Source organism: Armigeres subalbatus, chromosome 1 (assembly GCF_024139115.2).
Source record: "Armigeres subalbatus isolate Guangzhou_Male chromosome 1, GZ_Asu_2, whole genome shotgun sequence".
Classification (NCBI taxonomy): Eukaryota; Metazoa; Arthropoda; class Insecta; order Diptera; family Culicidae; genus Armigeres; species Armigeres subalbatus.
Genome location: NC_085139.1, coordinates 140,686,713 through 140,703,942, shown reverse-complemented (window position 1 = coordinate 140,703,942; position 17,230 = coordinate 140,686,713). Strand labels below are relative to the sequence as shown.

At 38.9% G+C, this 17,230-nt stretch overlaps 1 protein-coding gene across 1 annotated transcript in view; it reads right to left on the bottom strand.

Annotated features, from left to right (window-relative positions):
• LOC134205183 (sodium/hydrogen exchanger 9B2) overlaps positions 1-6,038 on the bottom strand; it is a 109,387-nt gene extending 103,349 nt beyond the window's left edge. Inside the window, exon 1 of the mRNA XM_062680198.1 lies at positions 5,797-6,038. Within this exon, the coding sequence (XP_062536182.1) occupies positions 5,797-5,827 (31 nt within the window). The 5' untranslated portion in view covers positions 5,828-6,038. The remainder of the gene's footprint in view (positions 1-5,796) is intronic.
• Between the last annotated feature and the right edge of the window lie 11,192 nt (positions 6,039-17,230).

Genomic DNA, 17,230 nt, shown 5'->3' with positions numbered 1-17,230 from the left:
GGTTTGCTGCTCGCCGGTGTTCGTGGCAACGTTCACCGTATCCTCTGACGCTTCGAGATCGAATTTTCGGTTTTGTGGCTTCCCGTCCGTAGCACCCGGTGTATCGCCAGGCAATCGATGACACGGCCCAAGCGCTCTCGCCTAATAGCGTACTGCACCGGATATCGCCCACTCTGAACCCGCGACGGTGAAATCGCAATCTGAGGATGCTAAATAAAGCCCCTGTGGCGAAACATTGATTAGAAATCGTTCCGCCAATCATGTTGCGCAGCGCTAACCCTGTGGCGGGGCCTTTTTCCGAAATGCACCCTCTCGTTGAGTAAGATCTCGTTGGTTCTCGAGCTCTTTCGAAATTCTTGATCGTATAGATCAGAATCGGGTTGTGGTGTGCGGCGGGCTATGGTGGTGATTTTGGTTGTAGCGAGGCACTAGTGCCGGTTTTTTACGCGATGCGCTCTACGGAGGCAATGAGGCGAATATCTGCCAATCGTCACCAGGCCGCACCTGATCGCTTTGGGGTTATAATTCCGTGCGCGATGTTCCAACGATGCACTTAGCAGAATTAAAGCGGTTCTGCTGATAAGAACGAGTTATCCGGGTGTTACGATGGCTGAGCCTGCCCTTGTCGTGTTCTGCAAATTTAGATCTGCACTTCACACTGCTGTCCGAGAAAATACAAAGCTGCACGGGTAGCGCAAGTGCTTCTGCTTGCGAAGGAGGTACTTTTCAGACAATTTTCTCCTGACCGGATCTTTGTTGACGTTGCGGCTCAGCACGTCACAGATACGATCGCAATGATATTTTGCGTTTACGGTTTAGGGGTGTTTATGTTTTTCTTATCGATATTTTGCTTTCCTTATTTTCTACATTCGAACTGGTCTTCTCATCGACCATTTATTTTACAACTGTAACATCGTGCTGCTGTGACCGCTCCGCTAAATTTTGTTGAACCGCTCTTTACGGAATCCCAATCAAAATGGCTCGCGCGCGCCGTGTCCGCTCCGCTGCGAGCGCTTTGATGCGTCCGCTCTGCGTGAAATCTTGTTCAAACTGAGGATTAGAATATTAGATCCAAACCCGCAAGTGATTGATTTTTGATGTTTGTGCTAGTGATGCATTTACGTGATAGGCTGGTTTACCTATTTACAAACTTTTTATCAATTATCGATAATAAATAATTAATAATCAGTATTTTCATATAAATATAAAGAAGCGTTGACTCATCCTTGTTCGAATAGTCCAAAAAAATTGAAAATCCATCGAGAAACGGCTGAGATATTAAAGTTTACAGTCTATCATATTTTCGTGACGATCCCCGATTTTCGCAATCGTAAACTACTCCCGAATATAGAAAAATCAGACGTGTCCTACGTAAAAACACAGACATACGACTTAAACAACTTCATAATTTTCCATGAAAAAATGTTGGAACAATTTTGTTGTGTTTCAATAATACTTTTGGTCACTTCCGGGAAATCCGGATTTTGGAAGGAAGCGATTCTGGTGTTCGTTTTATGAAATTAATGTCCAACATTACCAAAGCTATTAGTTGTACGAATCTTTAACTTTCAAAAATCACATCGAGAAAAAAACAGCATATGTCTTTCTCTGAACTAATTTTGAACCTTTTTGGTCTGTTTTGGGCACTCGTAACCAATCCCGAAGCACTAGTATGGCAGAATACCTTCAAGCCTAGTTGGACGAACATTTTGATCAGCCAAATAAGATGTATAACGGAAGAAATCATTTAGCCGAACTCTAGTTTTTTTAGTCTATTATAGTCGAAGTCTAGTTTTTTTTAGCCAAATGGGTCCTATCGAAACGGTTGTTTGAGCGAACGTGTCACAAAGTGGTCGAAAATGTTCTTTGGTTTGCCACGAAAGGGCCATTTGCTCAAAAAGGGCAGTATATGTAGCATACGAACTTGTTGTGAACTTTCGAATTCAGAATCAGTTCTTTATGAGTTTTTTGTGTCATTAAGTTCACATGTAGTGCCACCTACGAACTTTCAAGTTCACATTTAGTTATTCTCAAGTTCTACCAGATTATTATTCAGCTTCTTAAGTAAACATCATGCTGTTCAGAGTTCTATTCAGGATCCCTCTTGGAGCTGATTAAGCCAGAAATGTACTGTTATCCGAACTTTTGGTTGCTTGGGAAGCGATCGTAAGCAAAAAAGTACAGAAAATTCACGAGATAAATATTGAAAATAGTAGTGGTTCAAGGTTACTACCTTGAGGTACCCCTGAGCGGTTAGTAAAGTACTCCGATTGTGTTGCGCCAATTTTAACAGATAACCGATGTTCAGTCAGATACGAGTCAAGCCAACGTGTTAAGCTTGATGGAGCTCCCAGACGATCGAATTTAGATAACAGGATAACAAGATCAACTCGATCAAATACAGCTTTCAGATCAGTGTAAATTGTGTCCACTTAATAACCCTCTTCGATATTTATCAGACAGTGAGACGTAAACTGCACAAGGTTGGTATCAATCGAACGACCAGGAAAAAAGCCAAGTTTATCCGGAGAGATGTGTGACTTCGATGCAGAGAACAGGACTTCTCCAACGAGAATTTCAAGCAACTTAGATCCAGCACAGAGGGAAGTAATGCCTCTGTAGTTGTTCACGTTTCATTTATCTCCTTTTTTGAATACAGGAAACATAAAGGACTACTTCCATTTTCTCTGAAATTTCGATTCAACGATTGACCTGTTACATATGATGGTGAGCATCGTGCATTTTTTCAACACAATTGATGGTATACCGTCAGGACCAGGAGCCAACGAAGATTTCAATTTGTTGAGAGCATTAAAAACATCATCTTGAGAAAAATGCATCGACTAAAGTTAAAAGCATCACGAGGAACATCTAGTAAAGCTGCATCGATTTGATCAGCAGACACCGATTCGTTTTCGAAAACTCCCTAAAAATGTTTACCGAATAGTTTACAAATTCCTTCGCATATATCTGCTATTTCATCATTCCAGAACACTGTTTTTGGTAAACTTTCTTTCTTCCTTTCCTTTCTTTTGAAATTCATGAACGACCAAAACTGCCTCGGGTTCCGTTTGAGATTTGCCTCAGTTTGCCTGAAGTAGCGGGTATACAGAAGTCGATTGTATATTCGGTACTTGTTGCTTGCTAAGTTGAAAATACGGTTCGATTCCAGATTTCTTAAGATCTGCGTTGTTTCAAATTGCGCAGATGGCTATTCGACCATAGTGGCTTCCTTCGAGGCAGAGGATTAGGAACATGAGAGTAATACAACTGATTGGGTGTACCAGTGATGGAATTCACTGCGCTGTCGACGTCAGATGCAGCCGATAATGAGGGGCAATCCATCAGTGCAATAGAGTTATTCAGCGATTGAAAATTAGTCCTACGGAAGTCAAATTCATTATGACTTTCGACCTCTTCGATTTGGACAAGGTGGTTGCAGATGAGCGACATAACGAGGGCGGGGTGAAACAGATCTAGTTCTAGAAGAGGATCCAGTGCAGAAACGACCGATCAATTCGATACTATCTCCGAATTCACGAAGACTAGGTTCAACCAAGATGAATACACCACTAGGTGTTCCAATCTGCCAAATTCACGATTCAGCCATCTTGGATTTTACTATGGGAGAGCCAGCCGGTTTGTTTATGTTTTGCACCGAAAATTAATTTTTCACCCCCGCTTTCTTCTCGTCCATAAATTGAGCACATTGAAACACCTAGCTGTGTATTGGGTCCAACATTCGGTTGCAATAGTTCATTACGTTGTTCATCCGTTTCATGTTTAGAAAGACGAAGCAGTCCAAAAGACAACAGCTTGCTTGGTTCAATCTGGAACTTGAAGGATCACCATAATAGTAGCCAGACGAAATGTGTACCCAGTGGATGTCTTTCTAGTTAAAGTCTTCTAGAAGAATATAGCTATCACCAGACTTAAGGGAGTTAGCTATGTTCGTGGCAGATTCAACATGTTTCTCAATGGAGGATACAATTTTTGCTCAAATCCTGAACATGACTCATATTTCAAACACTGGCTTTTTTGCACCCTGAAATTAAAACTTTCAACAGTTTTTCTCACTGTGGATCAAGGAATTCAAGGAATTCAAGATCATATGGAGAAAATAACATGAATAAGCCAAAATGGTCATTTAAACGCGAGTGTTTTCGGAATGTGAGTCATGTTCGGAATTTGAGCGTCGTTAGAAATCTCTGGTGATAAGTAGGCGACACCAATTGTGATCACATTACCGTTGATGAAGGTATACACCCAAAAATGCTCAAGGAAATTGTCGATTTGTACTGAAGGTAAAGCTGAACTCAACCGAATAGTAACGGCGATCAAAACGCCACCACCTCTTTTTCTAATCGATCTAATCCTTCGATCACGACGGTAGACGGTAAAACGATCGCCAAAAAGCTGTGTCGAGTAAATCTGGTCATTGAGCCACGTTTCAGTGATAACGATAACGTCATAGTTAGATTTAGACTTTTATAAATCAGGATTTGGGAAAATTATCTGAAGTAAAATGTCACGAATTTTTTTTTTTCGAAAAAAATAATTCGCATATCTAATAACGAATATCTTTTTCCATAACGATGTTCAGAAAAAAGTTTGTACTTTTTAGGAAATTCACTGTAAATGCCTTTCGTCGTACACATTTCAGGCCGTTAACTTTCACATGCTTTTCGCGCATAGAATGCTAAAAGCAGCGGGTAGCAAATCAAAAACTCTTTCTATTCATTGAGCTCGCACTACGCATGTACGTCACTAGCTTTTGTTCACATCATTCCTATGCTCAACGCACATGTGCTCGACCTTTTTCTTTGCCACCTTAGCATCTATTCTTATGAAATGAACAGATATATGTACGTCATAACGTCTACCCAGTATTGACGTCAGACATGTCCTTTTTCTATTTTATGATAGTTAGGTTTCATCAGAGGTATCGATTGTCTACTGTTTGTAGTTGTTAGCAATTGTAGGAGAATCAATTACCAACCCGAGTAGACAAAAATGCTCAATAATATCAAATGTTGAAGTAGTAAAAATAATATCAAATGTCAAATGTAGATAGCAAAATGAGATATGTACCACCCCCACCCCGAATAAAACCTTTTGCGAAAAAATTGGTTGGGGATTACTAGAGGCCTTGATAAGAGAAACGCGGATTGACATGTGCCGCCAATCGAACCGTCAAAAAACAGCAGCTAATCAAGCAAGAGACCTGTCAAGCAACCAAAACATCGGCTCAAATACCGAAAACGGCTAAATTCGATTTAACACCATTTACGAATGAACCAATTTTAAATGCATTTTTAATTTGCTATCAATAATATATGCAAATCAATGATAGATTATGAAATGCAATTGTTTTGTTTGTTGGATTCTGTTGTCATGTGATGTGAACACATTAAATAGCGATATGTAAAATTTTACCTGGATAAATCATTTCTTCCTTTTCATGTGTTGTTCTTTGATGAAGAAGATTGGCTGCAGTGTTGGCAGAGCTACATTTCCGCGTTTCTCTTATTAAGGCCTCTAGGGATTACTATATGAAAAAATGTTTAATATTTTCTTGGGTTTTGTGCACACTTACACACATACACACGGACCAACAGACATTTCCACAGTCCGTATATCTGAGTCGATTGGTATAAAATAAACAGTTCGATTTTGGAGTGAAATGATAGCCATTCGGTACAACTTTGTTGTACGAGAAAAGCAAAAACGTTCATGCTAATTTATAGGGGAATGCATACATATACAATGAATGATACCCTACCGTTGTTACCTTACCATAAGTGTTACCGCCGATAATGTATCGCATGAACTTCAGTCCGATGAAATGCTATTTGCATCAGGAAGACGTCAACTATGGGAACGGTGTCGAACTGAACGACATGGATTGTAAGTGGTTCAGTTTCAGGAAAGTTTAGGCAAGTAATTTTCACTAAAGTTTCACACACTTCACTTATTTTCACTACAGCTTCACATACTAAAGCTTTCACAAACAATTAAAATAAATAACAATTAAGCAGGCAATCTCGCTAGTACGAAGCCTGATCAAGAACTGAAGTCTCGTCGAAAACTTCTTTCAGCCGAAGGTTCATAGATAGAGAAGCAAAACGAAAACGACTAACACATGCGGAAAATGTGAGGAATCATTTTTCAGTGTTGTACTTAATATGTTTTGATTATTTTTGGAACTATTGGACGCATCAGTTAGAACTATTAAAGTAAAATTTGCATTGATTGCTCGTTCGCTCGCACTTTTGGTAGAAATTTTTACCTATGCATGAATTGATTTGCGACGGTCACGTTTGGCTTTCATATTACAGTGCGTAAGGCATACCGGCTTTTCCATCTCAAGTGAATTAGACTGATCATCTGCTTGTCAACGACAGGGTAAATTAAAGGATGAGACTTGAAAATGCTAATGTGAGTTTGAATTGGAGGTGATTAAATCGAGGTAGTTGATGAGTTCGTATGCTGGGACTCACTGGATGGCTAGCATGGCATCGCACAGAAAATCGATTACGTATCGTGACAGGTAATCTGCATTATAGATAGTGGAATATATAGATGAGCGAAGATAAATCCTCTGTCTCCAAACGAACTGTCAAACGTGTCTCCAAACGAGCATGACGTCACGATTTCAATGGAAACGTTAAGGGCTGTGACGTCATATGCGCGTGTGCACGGGCAAAAAAATCGACTCAGCCATGCTTTCGCTCATCTATAGATTCTACTATCTATAATCTGCATCAGTCTTGGCAGGACCCTTAGATCAAATTGGGTTTCCCATCGTACGATGTACATAAGTATTTAAGGTTATAAATACTTCCTTATCCTGTCGATATGTTTCGACATGAAGACAATACTCGTGCAAAACTAATGCGACTGGTTTCAATCAAATTTAGAATCTGTCCTAAGGGAATGATTTTAGTGGAGGTGATCTCCTTTGCCGATTTCCGCCATATTAGGAACACGTTCTCTGTCTAAGGAATACGATATTAGACTTGGCGAGAAGAAAGGGAGGGTGGGCCACGGTGCGCCAGTAGACCGTTATTATAAAATAAAAATGTCCATCAAAACCAAATACAGGGCTGGATTCCTGTGGTAATTCAGCACCTATGTACAAATTAAAACAAAAACCCTAGAAGGAAACCCGAGAAATCTTGATTTTAAGTTTTTGGCTAAGAAATTTCAAAAAAATCCATAATTCAACAATATCTCCAAAATACCTACAAAACCATACAAAATGTTTTATAAGTTGTTTTCAACCAGTTTGCATTTGTTGTGCTTATAAATATTTATTTACTATTGACAAACTCAACAAATTGACTAACTGATTAGGTATGAAACCGTCTATCTTCAAGAATGATAACTCTCGTTTGAAAACTTTTCAAAAATTCACGTGCACGTCGCAGATTCTTTGTTTAATACCAAAGAAGAGAACATTCTTAGCATGAGCAAAACCTTGGGTAGTAGATTGAAGTTTGTGATAATTTTTTTTTGCATTATTTGAGTGTGATAAAAAGTATTTGAGCATCAGAAGTAAAGATCAAACCTGGAGTACGGAAGAAATTGGTGGAAAGAAACCGACAGCTTAAAGATTTGTTTGAAGTAGTGTAGTTTTTGGACCTTCGTCGGATGCCGTAACAATTGGATGGGGCTTTTCCATGACTTTGTCTGATATTTCCCCGCAAACGGGGGATGACAATAAACAAGGATGACGGTAAGGAAAATGTTTTTATCAGCTTCCATTTACCCTAAAGTACCATATCTTCAAATATCATGTTTCAGAATTCTGCAAAGGCACCGGGAGAGGCTGACATAACAAACATGCTTTTTCGTGTCCGTTAATTAGAATTTTGACGAGCTTTGGCAGCGGTACAGAGCACCTTAATCATTTCAGATTTAAAAAGATCGGTTGAAAAGTGCTGTGATCGAGTGTAACAGCTATCACATGTTTTAGCTTGTAACTACCATCATTCTACATGAACTCTTACTTCTCTCCAATATGAACATAAACACTAAATTAAAGTTCATTTTTACCTTTCATTACATGAAACATGGAAGACAACACATAAACTAAACTCGAATCAGTTTGCCATACAAAAACCCAGATTAATCCACCTAGCGGTGATGATGCCTTTCTCGTGCAGTAAAAAATAATATTTTGGGCATTTTTTCAGAGCCCTTCGTCCGATCCGGCGAATTTTCAATAGGGAATAATTAGACAAGATTCTGCGTCAAAAGCAATCTGTTGCGAAGAAATTGGCCAAGGGTAAGGATAAAAAAGTGAGCTAGACTTTTTTACGCGCTTTTTTATGAGAAAAAGTATTTTGGCCGTAACTTCCAAGCCCATTTCTGGCCAATTTTCAATAGGAAACAATGGAGCAAACTATTGCGTCGAATGCAACCTGTTGCGAAGAAATAGGTCAAAGGTAAGTACAAAAAAAGTGAGCGAGACTTTTTTATGAGCGAAAGTATTTTGGCCGTAGCTTCCAAGCCCATTGTTCGATCCGGTCAATTTTCAATAGGAAACAATGGGGCAGAATAATGCGTCGAATACAAGAAATCAATCAAGGGTAAGTACAAAATAAGTGAGCTAAAATGTTTGCTCTTTTGGTACACACACACACACATACACACATACACAGACATCACCTCAATTCGTCGAGTTGAGTTGATTGGTATATAAAACTATGGGTCTCCGAGCCTTCTATGAAACAATTGTTTTTGGAGCGGACATATAGCCTTTAAGTATACTTTGTATACGAGAAAGGCAAAAACATACTTAGGTCAGATTGGTAAGATAAGTCAATTCAAGCATAATTTTTCTTAACGACGTATGTAACAAATACGAGGATTCGAGAAATCCTTTGCTGAAAGTTGGCAAAACTTTTTCTAAAACTGTTTTAAAACTAAATCTTTTTTCAATACTTTTTTCCGCTGGCATGCATCATTACAAGACACGTAATAAGCGTGCTTCACCGTAAAGCTCAGTTTATTCAAATTCATTGTGAAAAACGATAAAATTATACATACACCGGTATGCTACACGTACATACGTCGGTGTACATTGGTCGGTTTTCCATAGTGCACGATTGACACAACTGCAGTTTTGTTTTGTTTTGATTTTTTTGTTACATAGGTCGCTCTTAGTTCCCATATGTTAAAGCGACGTATGTAACAGTGAGACTTCAAAAATAGAAATTTTTACATACGTCGATTCGCAAAAAGATTGAATTAAAGAATTTTAAGATCTGAAATCAGTAAAATCGATGCGTATTATATAAAGCCGCGTGTGATTGTCACGTTGTATTAAAAACCCCGTTTTGTTTACTTTTGTTACATACGTCGTTATGAAAAATTATGCTTGAATTGTTAATATTTTATTTATAGTTGTAGTAACGTGTGCTTAAGTTGGCGAAGGATACATCAGGAGCTCACCCAACTCTACGTCGAGCCCAGTATTCAGAAGATCGCTTAACCAGGAAGTGTACGATGGGCAGGGCATGTTGCAGGATAGCCGGACAGCAACTATAGAAAGATGGTGATTGCTTCGGACCCGGCAGGTACAAGAGAAGCAAACTTGGTGTACTAACTGGCACAGAACGACTTGGCGTGAAGCGTAACCGAGGATGGAGAGATCGGGACTCGAACCGCGTATTATGGCGTCAAATTATTGATTCAGTGTTATCTGTGTAGATGTTAATTAAATAAGAAATGAAACAGCAACCAGTGATGGTTTCACTCGGTTCGATGAACGTTCATTTTGGAATTATTTCCGATTCAATCGGCGCAGAGCATGGGTGGCCCTTATTCATTCTCTCTGCTGATAGCAGGTGTGGCTGCAGACGCTCTGAGTGAATCCTGCCTATGTGTAAACATACTTCAAACGCGCGTGTGTGGTAATTGCTGTTCGGGTGAATCGTATGATGATTGAATCAGAAGGGAAAATCGGCAGTTCATTCTCGTTTCTAGATTCGATCCAGCGTGCAGTCTCGGGGTGAGCGATTGAATCATGTTATGAAAATGTGAGTCGACGCTCACTAACATTGTTCGGCAAAGGAAAAGGGGTAAGCACAGTAAGAATGTTGCTTCCATCCGCTTGAAAGTACATATAGGGACACGGCAGGTATTTTCGTCCATCGTCGTAGGGGCTAAAACCAACGAAAGCAACGTACATTTGCTAGAACTCCACTATAGCAGAACGTTTCTCCTGAGCTTACGATTTGGTACGTATGAGTTTTACAAAAAAGCGTCTTTTTTATTTGTTTTCGAGACTATGACGGACAGACGAAAATACCTGCCATGTCCCTACGATTTTCATCGCTTATAGAATATAAAATATTTATTGAAAGTTTTTTTTTAAATTGGTTACTTCTGTGTTACTTCTATGTCATGGAACAAGTTGCGTATTAGTGAATTCTCTATGATAAATCGGCGGACCATCACTACACACTTAATTTTTTTCGCCGAGGCCGGCAAAATATATTACCGAGAATCCAACAGCTGAGATGCCGGTAAAAATCTTGGTAAAAGTTCAAATTACCGACTGGTCGTAAAATGTGTGAAAACATCCAGCTGTCAAAATGTGCCGTGCTGTTCGGCAATAGGTTGCCGAAGTGCTCGGCAGAGTGCTTTACCGAAATAATGTAACTCAATCATTTTGATGGTACGCCCTAAAATAAAACAAATATTTAAGCCCGACATAAAGTAAATTTAGATTGCAAGACATACTTGGAGATATTTTTAGCAGCCGTTGTCAAATAACCATTCAAGTTGTTTGTTTCTTTTTTTGTTCAACACGTGCTTTGGCGGCGTTTTGACGTTTGACAAATCTATTTCTCCGAAACTCGGTAAACTGGATGGTTTACCGACGATGATGGCAAAATATTCTGCTGAATTTCAGTAGTACATTTAACTAGCTGATTTTCGGTAATTAACTTTAAAATATTTCGGTAAAACAATATTTTTTGACGATATTCGTTAAATGATACCGAAATAAAATCTGGCTTTTAAGTGTGTAAGCCGAATCGTGCTTGTGAAGCATCGTGTAAAGCAAGAATTCAAATCATGTTATATATAAGAAAGTGTGTATTCGTGTTCGTATTCGCATAACTCGAAAACGGCAGAATGGATTTTCTTCATTCATTTAGCAGATATGTTATTGTTTCCGACGGGTTTATATGACATTTCTTCCTACGAAAATCATGACTTAAGTTAAGTTGAGTAAACCGTGAAAAACTAAAATAAAGATTCGTATGGAAATTTTGCGTGGGCAGACAACAGCGCGCATTTCCGCCTACTATGTAGGACAACGTCTGCTGGGTCGACTAGTTTTGAATAACAACATGTACCATGTAGAGAGTTCTGTGCCTCTCATTGATGCGCAAAATTTCTTTGCGATACAAATAGCAAGCATTCAACACCCCGCTCTACTACATATTTAATAAAATATACACAGCATTTTTCTCCACATTTGATTTTCTCATGGTGCTTCTGATGCACTATCTGTCAGTTATTTTTTATTGTAATCAAAAGTGATCAAACAAGTAGATTTTCTATGCGCTGTATAATGTGTGATTATACGAATTTGATTCGTTAACTCATTAGGGTTGTCAAAACCAATATTTCATGAAATGCATCGATTTATTGAAAAATAGTAATATAAAAATAAATTCTCATAGATATCGGCAACAGTTTTCTACGGATGCTAAAAGTTGGATAATAAATGTAAAATAAATGTTCATTAAAGTCAATCTGCCTTTAAAAATAAAAATTCCCCTATTTAGCTGTTATGTCTAACTTTTTGTTGTAAGAAATTTGTTCAAAATATGCTGGTTGGGTAAAATAATTGACCACATTTGTAGGTTTGTATGTATCAAGATGAAAACACCACTAGGTGTTCCAATCTGCCAAATTCACGATTCAGCCATCTTGGATTTTAGTATGGGAGAGCCAGCCGGTTTGTTTATGTTTTGCAACGAAAATGAACTTTTCACCCCCGCCTTCTTCTCGCCCATTAATTGGGCAGATTGAAACACCTAGCTGTGTATTTATCTTGGTATGTATAGTGAAGGATAAAAATATCTTCTATATATAAAAATGAGGAAATGTTTGAGGCAATGTAACTCACGAACGGGTGGACCGATTTTCATTATTTTCTCACTGATCGAATCGTCTTGGGATAGCTGTGTTTGTACATGCTAAGAGTTGATCAATTTAACGCGTAATGTTGGAAAATTGTCAAAATGCGACGGTTTTATGAGTTCTGATGAAAGCCATCAAGCTCGAACTGAAATCGATTATAACTCGTAAGTCCTGGCGGCTGCAAAAATCAAAGAACTCTTTACATTATTTTTTTTGCTGAGATATAGATAGCTTGAATTGTTTGAAATTATTCGATTTTGTCAACACATTTGATATTTTCACGTTTCTAAAAACGGTTTTTGTATTGCCATGGAGCTCCACTATAGGAAGTAAAATTGGCAATCAACAACCACGTGTTTCAAGTGAGTGTGCTGCCGCTCGGTATTGTACTACTACAGTTATAATTTTGCGGCGGACGAAAAGAGACAAACGACACACTTCCGATGGTGGTTCGATCAGAAACCTCTTTCCATTGTCCAATTGTTTATTGAGCCTTAATTCCCCCTAACACACGCGACGCGACTGTCACCGTCACGTGAATCTATCGCTGGCTCGCTGCATCTACTGTCGGGTCGAGCGTGTTTGTGGAAACCTTAACACGTTTTTACGAGGCTTTGATTTAGGTGGTAACTATCAACTGACTTTAGTATATAAGCAAACTAAATGTTACCAATATCTTCATAATTTGCTCCTAGTGATGCTCTATAATGTTTAGAACTATTAATCCATAACTGGATTAATTGCCCCTAAAGTACATGCAGCGCCACGTAGGTACTGCAAACGATGCGACGCACCTAACATTTTGCTGTCAGTATATCCGATTTAGATGGGGAAATAACAAGTCTGATTGCAATCAAATGAGTGAAATCGGACTCACTCACTGAAAATTATCGAGCAGCGATTGAACTTGGTCAAATTTCTGGGCTGCTTCGATCAGCAGAGAGTGAATCGAGAGCGGGCTGAATCCGCTATCACCCGAGTATAGAAAGAAATGAACATGCTTGAAATCGGGTCCTCTCGAATTCATCAAAATGAGAGTGCGTGTGTTGATTCGCATACGACAGTAGAAGACGAGTGTGTGTCAAGTGGTGAGAGAATAAAAGTTTTTTGCCGATTCTCTCGGGAATCGACCATCACTGACAGCAACAAATTCAATCTGATTGTAAAAAAGCTGGACCACTTTTTGGACGTTTTTGCACGCAGTTTGGAGATATTGTTGAATTGAAATATGGATTCTTTTAAAATTCCTTCAATATTTCAAATCGAAGACTTTAAATAAAGATTTCTTGAGATTCCTCCTAGGGATTTTTTTTTTAATTTTTCCGGAGGTGCAGAATTAGCACAAGAATCGGTTTTGATGGACATTTTTATTTCATTAAAACGGTCTACCGGCGCACCGTGAGGGCATATTTATGAAACGAACAATTTTGTAAAACTTTTTAACACATGGGTCGATTTAAAGCAATTTTGGAACACATTCTATATACAATGAAAACGATTAAACAGAGGTTGGTAGGGTCATTTGGAATTCGGGAGATTTTTTTTCTATGTTCGTTTATTTGGTAGGCTCAGGCGGTGAATAACACTTTACGGAGCCACAATTCAATGTAATATGTACATTCGATATTATTTTATTATTAAAAGTTAGTAAGAGTAGGACATAAGCCAACGTAATCGTGGTGAATTCGGGAGGTATTTAGGATTGGGTATTATTTAGAACCTAACAATTCAGTATAACTTCTGAGCCCCTTAACCGATTTCCACCAATATTAGGACACATATTTATTGTTTTCATCAAACGATTATAGGTGGGTGAAACTGTAATTATGAATAGGTGGAAGTGGGTGGGTAGTGAACAGTTTATGCATGAGTATGTTAAGCATTATAACGTTAGACATAATTTATGTCAGGCATAATGGACGATATGCATAATTTAAATTCTCCATTCTTTAGTTCATCCAAGGTTTTTTGAGATTCTACAATTCCCCGAAAACCATTTGTCCGAATTCTTCAAAAATAGCAAATCCTCGCCAATAACATTTTCCCGGAAATGACATTTCCCCATAAATGACTTTTCAACAAAAATTATATTTCCCTGAAAATGACATTTTCCTCAAGGGAGCGGGTCAGATCATTTGGTATAAAGGCCATTTGGTATAATCAGAGGCGTCGCATGATCTTGAATTCTTCAACCTGTGCGCCGTTCGATCTAAATTAAATATTTCGTGGAAAACGCATATAAAAGGGAGCATCCAATATGAACGATTCATCTTTAAGCGTGTTTCCCATATGTTTCGTCTATCTGCTTCTAAACTACATCCCATTTATTGAATTAAGTGAAGAACTGATCAGTGTATCTAAATTCACAAAAATAAAGTAAAAAAAATGAATTAAACTCAAATTAAACTTAAAGTGACAATGCGTTAAATGAAAAAACTACATACCACCATTAGAATCGTTATGCGTTATGCACGTTCCTTAATTACTAATTATCGTATTTTTAGTTTATTCTCATCAAATGATGAGTAATTTTCTTTTGGAAGGCCTGTTCTCATACCACGTGGATAGAAGTCAAACAGTTTTAGATATGTACTTCCCTCCTTCAGTGTACACAGCAGATCATGCAATTTTTCATTAATTTGTTTGAAGGATGGACATTCTTGAAACTTCTCTACCATCTAAGTTGTCTCAGTTGTTGTTTTGCTCTCGTCACGCGCGGACGTCTAACTGGCATAGTAGGTACCTAGTACGTACCCGGCAGCTTTGTTTCTTGCTTTGGTTTTTTTTGTTTGCGTACGTACGTTTCCCTCTACTGCGGGCGATTATTATGTGCGAAATGATCGTCAATACAGTGCAATTTCGTTTCCCGCCTACCGCTCCCCGACCAACATGGGTTGAAATTGCCGGATTTGTGCGACAGTTGGATACTGATGTATCCCTAATGGAAACGGTTTATAAAACAGCGATGGATCGTTCACTGTTTGTAAAGTTTGTATCGATAGATGCAATGAAGGATGCGTTGATGAACAACACGGAACCGCGTAAATTCCATTACACCAGCGGGATTACAGTGGAAGTGAACATGACGATTGCTGGTAGCAATGTTCGATACATCCGAATATTCGACTTGCCACCCGAATTGCCGGACTCAGATCTGAAGCAGCGTCTCATGGAGTACGGGGAAGTGGATCGCGTGGTCCGGGAAAAATTCCCACCAAATTTAGGATTGGACCATATGTACACCGGTGTGAGAGGTGTATATATTGACGTGAAAAAGGAAATCCCACCTTCGCTGGAGGTTTCAAACTGGAAAGGAATGGTGTTTTATCAGGACTTGCGAAACAAATGTTTTATTTGTCGCGCGGAAGGTCACCGGAAAGATTCGTGTCCGCAACGGAAAAAAGTTACCCAGCAAAAAGAAGAAACTGTACGAAAGGGAGAGACGAACAAGCAAAATGGTCATCGACAATCATACTCCGGTGTCGTCATCGGATTCGAAGCAGCAGTAAGCGGGGAAACATCGGCGAAAGCAACGGAGACAAACGTAATTGAAGTGCCAGAGGAGGAAATTGTTGAGCTCGACTCCGAGCCAACAGGACAAGCAGAAACAGAATTTGAAATACCCAATTCTATGGTAGAACGTGAGAAGCTAGCGGAAAAAATGAGCTTCAAAAATAGTACGGATCGTGTTTGGTTTGTTAAGAAGGGAATAATGGGCTACACGGACAATCTAAGAAAACTGAGAGAGGAAGAGGAGAAAAAACGTCAAGCGCAGTCGACGAGTCAGCGCCGGGATCATTCTGATTCGGCAGGATCATTAGACCGATCTCCACCTAAGAAGACATCTCGCAGAAATGCTTCTGATACTTCTTCAGAATAATTTATTGTAAAATTTTCTAATGCTTTCGGCTCCGTAGAGTTTTTTAAGAAAACAATTGAGCCAAACAAATAAACGAATTGGTAAAAAAAAAAAAAATCTAAGTTGTCCACATGGTATACGAACAGCATTTAAAATTTAATATTATTTATATTTATATTTAATATTTAATATTTTGGATATTGGATTTGACGAAAAATTCTTCATAAGCCAAAATCTCAATCAATATGAAATACCCTTTTGCACCGATGTGCTTATTCAAAGCCGGCCTTGCGCCATGGGATGCTTTGAGAGAGCCTCTTTTCTCTTTCTATTTTGTTCCGATCGCGTGCTCTTCACTCAATCGCGCATGCGCTGTTTGAAGCGGTGTAGGTATTCCTACTCGGTACGCACCAAACCGATGTGCTTTTCTAGGTCGGAACCAAACCGTGCACTGCCAACGGAGAACGCTTTGACTAGGGGAAGAGGCCCCCAAACGCCCCCCCGATGCAAAACGCCTTTTGTGGTTTCCCTCATATTTACCGTCATTAATATGTCCGTAACAAAACTATGTAGATCTAAAATTATGTAGGATAGGCGAAGAAAGATTCAAAATAGTGCATGGGAAGGTCGGAAAAACCGAAAATTTCCACATTTTGAAGAAACATCTAACATTTTGGCGAGGCAAAACGCCCTAGTGGCAATAACGTACAAAGTACTTGCGTCTCCACGCACTATCCATACTAGAATGCTGATTCGCCGACGCGTGGTACTTTGTTCCCTAGGATCTGCCAGCTAAAAGGAGTTTTGCCTCATGAGTTTTCCGGCAACAGAATATCACCACTTTTTTGAAATGTGAATAATATCAATATGATTGAGATTTTTGACAATTTTTGAATGGCATCAACTAGCTATCTTGTTTAACTGATGCATAATGTAAAAATATCCATGAATAGCGTTACAAATAAGACAATAGAGCAGTGTTTGCTTAGCTAGGGCATATTGCCCCCCCCCCCTTCCCCTACGGTTATGTATTTATTAATCGTCAAATTTGTACAAAACATATGATAAATGCACATTACCCAAATATATATTTGAATAAGAATGGCAAGAAATCTATCGAGAGGTAGACATTTACTCACAATAAGGCAACGATGTACGTGATTCCTTTTATAGAAATCAGCGTTTGCACGGAATAAGGCGATGGTG